This window comes from Brassica rapa, unplaced genomic scaffold (genome assembly GCF_000309985.2).
Source record: "Brassica rapa cultivar Chiifu-401-42 unplaced genomic scaffold, CAAS_Brap_v3.01 Scaffold0546, whole genome shotgun sequence".
In the NCBI taxonomy this organism is placed as follows: Eukaryota; Viridiplantae; Streptophyta; class Magnoliopsida; order Brassicales; family Brassicaceae; genus Brassica; species Brassica rapa.
In genome coordinates this window covers 44,564-52,261 of record NW_022610487.1, presented here as the reverse complement: position 1 = coordinate 52,261, position 7,698 = coordinate 44,564, and the positions used below count along the sequence as shown (strand labels likewise).

General features: G+C 48.7%; 2 protein-coding genes across 2 annotated transcripts; one reads left to right on the top strand and one right to left on the bottom strand.

Moving 5' to 3' along the window:
- Positions 1-2,476, top strand: LOC117130551. The gene is made up of 2 exons (XM_033283332.1): positions 1-1,044; positions 1,091-2,476. The coding sequence occupies exons 1-2, from the start codon at positions 1-3 to the stop codon at positions 2,474-2,476; spliced, it is 2,430 nt and encodes an 809-aa protein (XP_033139223.1).
- Positions 2,477-3,030: 554 nt separating this feature from the next.
- LOC117130552 lies at positions 3,031-6,931 on the bottom strand. The gene is made up of 2 exons (XM_033283333.1): positions 4,666-6,931; positions 3,031-4,596 (listed from the first exon to the last, which is right to left on the bottom strand). Coding segments are annotated over exons 1-2 (807 nt in total). The 5' UTR covers positions 5,472-6,931; the 3' UTR covers positions 3,031-4,595.
- Between the last annotated feature and the right edge of the window lie 767 nt (positions 6,932-7,698).

The following is a 7,698-nucleotide window of genomic DNA, read 5'->3' as shown; positions in this document are numbered from 1 at the left end:
ATGAGAGAAAACGAGTGGCCGAAGAGTCGGTTGAGTGACGACACCCAGCGAGGAATTGAGGCAAATCCTAAACAGATCACCGCCATACTTGACCTCCCCAGCCCAAAAACCGGCAGAGAAGTCCAACGACTCACAGGAAGAATCGCGGCCCTGAATCGCTTCATTTCCAGATCTACGGACAAATGCCTTCCTTTCTACGAGCTGTTGCGGGGAAACAAACGCTTCGTTTGGGATGAGAAGTGCGAAGAGGCGTTCAAAAAACTCAAGGAGTATCTCACAACTCCTGCCGTATTGTCCAAACCCGAAACCGGCGATACACTCTCCCTCTATATCGCCGTATCCTCAACCGCAGTCAGCAGCGTCCTCATCCGAGAGGATCAAGGAGAACATAAGCCTATCTTCTACACGAGCAAGCGCATGACTGATCCGGAGACTCGATACCCTACCCTTGAGAAGATGGCTCTCGCCGTTGTAACATCGGCGAGAAAGCTGCGTCCCTACTTCCAGTCGCACACAATCGAAGTATTGACAATTCAACCATTGCGAACGGTGATGCAGAAAACTAATCAATCCGGACGGTTATCGAAGTGGGCTATCGAACTCAGCGAGCACGACATTGTCTTCAAGAATCGAACAGCCGCGAAATCTCAAGTCCTCGCAGATTTTCTCATCGAGCTCGCACCAGAGCTCGAGCAAGACCTAATCCTCCCGAGTCAAAATTGGATACTCCACGTCGACGGGTCGTCGACAAACAAAGGATCAGGAGCGGGAGTGCAGTTGCAATACCCGACAGGAGAATTGATCAGACAGTCGTTCAGCTTCGGCTTCGCTGCTTCAAACAATGAAGCAGAGTCCGAGTCGTTGATCGCAGGACTACGACTCACCAAGGCAGTCAAGGCAAGACGCCTCAGCGCATACTGCGACTCACAACTCGTAACTAGTCAGTTTAGTGGCGACTACAACGCCCACAACAAACGAATGGATGCATACCTTAAGATCGTCCAAGCACTCGCCAAAGATTTCCAATTCTTCGAACTCACCAAAGTCCCCACAGGAGAGAACCTATGTGCTGATGCCCTCGCTGCCCTAGGTAGCAGATCGCGTTCAGGTGAAACGTACCATTCCTATCCACAAGATCGACAAACCAAGCATCGACCTGACTCCCAACGAGACCGCCGTCGTAGCACCAATAACCGAAGTCACGCCCGCAGATCAAGTCTTCGAAGAGGTGTCAAATGACACCATTGACTGGAGGACAGAATTTATCGACTATTTGGTCGATGGAAAGCTACCTTCCGAGAAATGGATTGCAAGACGACTCAAGACGCGGAGTTCCCATTATGTCGTCCTCGATGGAGAACTCCACCAATGGACCGCAACCAAGGTGCTTCTGAAGTGCATCAAAGGCGAGGAGACGCATTTAGTCATGGCTGAAACGCATGAAGGCGCTGCAGGAAATCATTCTGGAGGTCGAGCACTTGCTTTAGAAGTAAAGAGTCTCGGTTTCTACTGGCCAACAATGAATGCAGACTGCAAAGCTTACGCCCAGCGATGCGATCAGTGCCAGCAACACGCCTCGACGATCCACTCCCCGACGCAGTTACTACGAACAATGACAGCTCCATACCCTTTCATGCGATGGGGAATGGACATAATCGGCCCGATGCCGAGTTCTCAACAGAAACGCTTTGTCCTGGTCTTGACAGACTACTTCACGAAGTGGATTGAGGCGGAAGCGTTCGCAAGCATCACAGAAAAAGAGGTCCAACGATTTGTGTGGAAGAACATCATCTGTCTCCACGGCCTACCCTATGAGATAGTGACTGACAACGGCTCCCAATTCATATCGAACAAATTCCAAGAGTTCTGCGAGAGATGGAGAATCCAACTCAACACATCAAGTCCACGATATCCCCAGAGAAACGGTCAAGCCGAGGCGACCAACAAAATCATAATAGACGGTTTGAAAAAACGCCTCGACCTAAAAAAAGGATATTGGGCAGACGAACTCGACGGTGTTCTCTGGTCACACAGAACAACTCCTCGAGGAGCAACGAAATCAACTCCTTTCTCGATGGCACACGGAGTCGAAGCCATGGCTCCCGCCGAACTCAACGTAACCAGTCTGCGACGATCGACGATGCCGCAGAATGTCGAGCTCAACAGCGATATGCTCTTCGACGCCCTGGACGCTATAGAAGAACGCCGCGACCAAGCACTGCTCCGCATCCAAAATTATCAGCATCAGATCGAAGGTTACTACAACAAGAAGGTCAAGTCTCGACCTCTTGAACTGGGCGACATAGTACTACGCAAAGTGTTCGAAAACACTAAGGAGCTGAATATAGGCAAGCTCGGAACTAACTGGGAAGGGACATACAAAATTACTCAAGTCGTTAAACCAGGAGTCTACCGACTCGAGACGTCGACCGGCGAACCCGTTTCCAGAGCATGGAACTCCATGCACCTTCGATGATACTACTCTTAAGCACGAGCCCGAAGACCGAGCACTCAAGGAGCCTTGCTCGATCAACGAGTGAATGACGCCTTTGTCACTTTCACTCTCAAAAAAAAAAAAAAAAAACAAGTGAATGCGCATCCACTGCCACTTTCACTAACCAAAACGAACTACGAATGGCTTGATCCTCTCCTACAGGTACGTAGGCAGCCCTTCACCGGGTACAGCTATAACAAAAATAATCTCCCAACAAGTAGGAGCGCGAATTGTTTTAAGCGATGCTTACGCACGAGCACGACCTTGTCTCTCGGAAAAACGTACTAGCACTCGCACCCACTAACGGGCATGTCCTGATCAGACACTTGCTCGAGGGATTTTTCAGTCGTATCGCGGTCCCGACCCATGCGATCGAGATGACAACTTTCAGTCATCTTATAATCCTCTAAAGTCGGGCTTGGCCAACCTAATATTTTTTTGGATTACTTAAAGATCGAGTTGAAAACCGTTGTTGCTCGAAAATATAAACGATTGTCTTCGAAACTCAAAAATTTAAGTTGTTATCGAGGACTCGAACTGACGGCATGATGTGTCAAAATTTGATAAAACCAAGTCATCGACTCTCCGGTTTAATTCAAGACATCGACCAAATTGCCAAACCCAAATTGTTTGAACCCAATATTTAAAATAGATTTCAGCAACTCGTCGAAGGCCAACTGGCACTCTCGAGTCCACGATACTATGTCTCACGACTAAGGCAAACTCTGTTTCAGAAATAATTTCTAAGGAAAACAAACTTACTGAAAGTTTGAAACAACAGATAGCCGCAAAAGCAAAACAAATCCAGATATTACATCAACAAAAGCCTCCGAGGGGCAAAAACAAAAAGTCTAAAAGAAACAACAACAACATATAAAACTAGTCCTCGACACGGTCAGAGCCTCCCTCGACGACCTGAGCATCGAGCTGATCCGAAGCTTCCCCAGTCCCATCCGCTGGCAGAACAGGCGGATTATCAGCTTCATCAACCGCTCCCTCTTCTCTTTGCGGATTACCTGCAAGGACAGATTCAGTTTCGTCCAATTGTTCACCACTCTCTTCTTCAGTCGAAGAGTCTGAGAGTTCAAGCAGATTAACAGGCTCTGTCCCCGTCTCATCGACTCCCAAATCCGAAGTCGGAACGGCGACACTAGTTCCGAGAACCGGGACCAGCGGGTCTTCATTCACGACAAGGCTGGCAGAGAGCATAGTCGGATCCGAAGCAGGTGGAACAGTCGTATCCTCGAGCCTTGCGACCTCGCTAATGATCCCACCTTCTTGAAGAGACGATATCTTGAGCTCTCTTCCAGTCGGTTCGCCCGATCTTTCATTCGCATGATCGCCTTGAGAACTACTGGGAGTTTGAAGGAAGGCAGCGGTTCCAGCATCAATCAGGCCAGCATTTGACCCGTGTGGGTCGATTGTCGCCCACACATTCTCGTTCAAAAAAGGGGATCAAAGATGAAGAGGAGAAAGACATAGAAGCTCTTCGGGAATCCCACCGACAGCTAGGCGGTTAGCCTCAGCCTCGTACTCTTTCTCTTGCTCAGCGAACAAGTCAATCATCTCTTGCAGAATGTCGGCCCGCTCTCCTTAAGTGCTTCGAGGCATTTTTTTGTCCCAAAAGCTTGGCTCTGCAAAGATCTAGCCGTTTCGAACTCACTACGATGCTTCTCGAGATCTCGAATTTTGGAGAAACGCTTATTGCTCTTAGCAATCATGGCCGTTTGTACACGGAACCATTCATGTGCAACCTCGTAACCTCGAGAGTCCCTTAATCTGTTGACCTCTTTCAAGTGTCTCAGCGCAGTGGACACCATCTTCTCCTCCAAGGCCGCCTTCTCTCTTAACCAAGCTTTCTTCTCCTCTTCGAGTCCTCGGATCTTCGCGCCTGCAGCCTCAAATTTATCCTTCAACTCCCCAAATTTCTCCAAGAAATGAGCCTTCTGAACCTTATCAATTGCCGCCTTAAATTCTTTCGCCTTGCGGTCAAGAGCTGCATCCTTAACTCGTACAAGCTTGTCGGATTACTTTAATTTGGACATGGCCTCCTTGAGGGCCGAGTCGTACAACTCGACGACGTAGTTCATGCTCTTGTCGCTCTGCATGGACGAAAGAAAGGGTCAGAACCTGGAACATAAAGGAGACAAAGTAAGGAGAATAGTTCTTACCATAATTTTAGTCCTCGCCGCATCGACGTACGCGTCCTTGAAGATAAGGTCCTTGACAGCGGGCAGGTCCTTACAACCACCCTTAATTTGTCGAATAAGCTCAGCACATTCAGTCTGGGCGAAGGAAAGAGGAGTCTCGCCGACGTACTTGAATTCCACGCGGTCGCGGAATTTGACCCGACGCTCCTCAGAGGCCGAACCACCCTCAACAAGAGTGTAGGGCGCAGCTGGAGGAATCTACGCAGCAGGAGTAGACGCGGCAATAGTAGACGACTCATGACTGCGGAAGTCTTCTTCCTCTTCAGTGGGACGGACGGGGAGTTGTCCGAGTCAACGACTCCCCGAGCCGCAGCATCATGAGAAGAACCTTTCTCGATAACAGTTTCACGGCCCTCAGCGTCTTCAGCAGGCTCCGACTGTTCCTCAACAGACTTCTTCTTCTTCTTCTCATTTTTCTTCTTCTTCTTCGGAGGACCATCAGATTCGGTCCTCGCTTGAGAAGCAGCCGAAGCAGAGGAATCAGGAGCTGATCTCTTCTTATTACCATCAGTCACCGATGATTCAGCAGTCTCCCATTCGGAGGTCAGCGTCAGATCCTCCCTCGAAGACTCGACGTTAGCCGGGCCTACAGACGGCCCGGGGGAAACCGCAAGGGAAAGAGGAGCGGGAGGAATCGCTCCACGAGGAGTCTCTTCGCGAGGAGTCGTCCCACTAGGAGTTGTCTCGCTAGGAGTCGCAGAAGACGCCTTCTTCGCCCCACTCAGCTTCTTCTTGATTAATGCACTCAAGTCTGGAAGTTCTTTCATTTCCCTGGCTGCGTTAATGATCTTTTGCTCGGCGCTACTGAATATCGAAAAACCCTGCTTGTTACCGGTAATCAAAGGCAATAGATCAGACCTCCAGTCCTCTGAAAAAGATCAGCAAGCCAGTTCAAATAAATCTCGGAACTAACATGAGTTGGAAGAAAACATGCGACCGCAAAGGAAAACTTACTCCTCGAGATTCTGTCGAGCACTCGTCGAATCCTCTCAATGGTGATATCCGTCCAACTTACTTGGACACGCGACACGACTGCACGAGCATCGGAGACGAAATCTTCCGGATAAGAGGCAGTGTCTGGGTGATCAACTGCAAATAAATGAAGACTCGTCAGAAAACAAGAAAAAAAGACAGTTGACGAGCTAACAACAGCATTCTACCAAGTTTACGATTCCACAAAAATCGAAAGGAATCGTCGGGCGGCTCCTCGAAGGCAAAACCGTCAGACTTGACGTAAAAGTAGAAACAGCTGCCAGTTCGCTGTCCTACACGGATGATCGACAATCACGTTGTAGTTGGGCCTTATCTAGATCGAGAACAGACCATCCCCCATAGACTTCGTATAGGTCAACTCCTCGAGTGTCCGCACACTCATCAAAACATCGATCTCCGCCGCAGTCACCATCAATGCCACCGAGGTATGGAACGCGCCATTAAAAAATTGACTTATTGCCGCGTCACGACGTCTCACATAAGACGTGACGAGTCGAGGAATCGGAAACCAAAGTTTGGTCTCATCCTGAAAATATGACTCATAGACGCATTGAAATACCAAAGGAGGGGACCACGGCCTCTGAGATTTAGTTGGGATAAAAAAGGTCACCCCGGTTCCTCCACATTCCCTCAATAAAGCTTTCACGCTGCTAGGAGTCGAACGAGTCTCCTCGATGTTCTCCCATGACTGTCCCTCTAGGACAGGAGGACGCATCTGCTCCGCCGCCAAAGCTGGAAGATCCTCGAAGATTCCCCCCGGGTGATAACAGCACGGAACGAAATCGGGGAGGGAAGCCTCCCCGACACTAGCTCCACCCTGACCGTCTCTCGCGATAAATGTTATGCTCTCTCTCTCTTCGCGGAGCTGACGCACCGAATCAGCAACGAGGACTCGCTGGGGCGTGTCCATGTTTTCCGTATCCATCATGGCTTCACGATGAATCGTCTCAAAATCGGGCGTGGAAATCGACTCGACGATACGTGCATGACTTGATTCGGTTGCATTCACCACGGCTTTCTGTTGTAGTACCCACGACTGAGGTTCCCATTATCCGCAAAGGTCCTACCACAAGGTCCGGTTCAAGAGTTATAAGAGCTGGATTTGCCAAAGCTGTCCAGGAGTTGCTTGCACAGGAACAAACCGGGTTCAAGCAACTATTGATCCAGGAGTTGTCTGACTTGAAGCTGGAAGACACCGGTGAACCACTAGAGGTTCCAGACCCTTTCCATTCGAGCCAGTTCTCCCCCATCGGCCAGAATGAAGCCGGCCTGACCATTTCCACCTTCATACTCAATCCATCCAACCAACTTGCTTCCGGTTCAGAGATATAGCCGACCATCAGAAGGAGTAGTATGTGTTGTACTCTTTTTCCTTATCGAGGTTTTGTCCCATTTGGTTTTCCCGAAAGGTTTTAATGAGGCAGCAAGCAAGCATACTATGAGTTCTGATCCGGACATCTCAAACCACGACCGGTCTATTGTTTTCTTTATTTTATTTCGGTTAAGACTTTGGCCATTTGTCTAGGCCCTTTTTATCTTTAAAGTCCAGTAAGGAACATCTATTTACACCCTTGTAGTTGCCAACTTTTCGGCAAAGTCTTTTCTGAAATCGTTTTTGCTTTAGCAAAGAAACCCTAAGTCTTTCAGTTGTGTGAAACATTGAGAGCAGCCGTGTGACATATTAAAGAGCCGATCCATTGTTCTTTGTGGCGTCCATCGATCCATTCCATTCCTTGTCTGAATCTTGAGAGAGACATACGTCCAACAAGAGCCGGATCCATATCTATCTTCCTAACCGACCTAGGCATCTTGCTGAGAGAGACATACGTCCAGCAGCAGATCCCATCCGCCAATCTACTCTTTTCTCTATCTTTTGTTTTAGATTTCATTCATCCAATTCCATAAAAACCAAAGAATCATATATTGTTTCTGTTCTTGTTCCTATTGAAAACTCACTAAAGGTTCCTATCTGTTTCAGGTTCGATCACAAGCAAGAGACGA

Bases quoted from the DNA above. Each gene is read 5' to 3' on its own strand.
- LOC117130551 (XM_033283332.1), top strand. From the start codon at position 1: ATGAGAGAAAACGAGTGGCCGAAGAGTCGGTTGAGTGACGACACCCAG. The intron at 1,045-1,090 runs GTCCCCACAGGA...TCGCTGCCCTAG, and splicing joins AATTCTTCGAACTCACCAAA to GTAGCAGATCGCGTTCAGGT.
- LOC117130552 (XM_033283333.1), bottom strand. From the start codon at position 5,471: ATGAAAGAACTTCCAGACTTGAGTGCATTAATCAAGAAGAAGCTGAGT.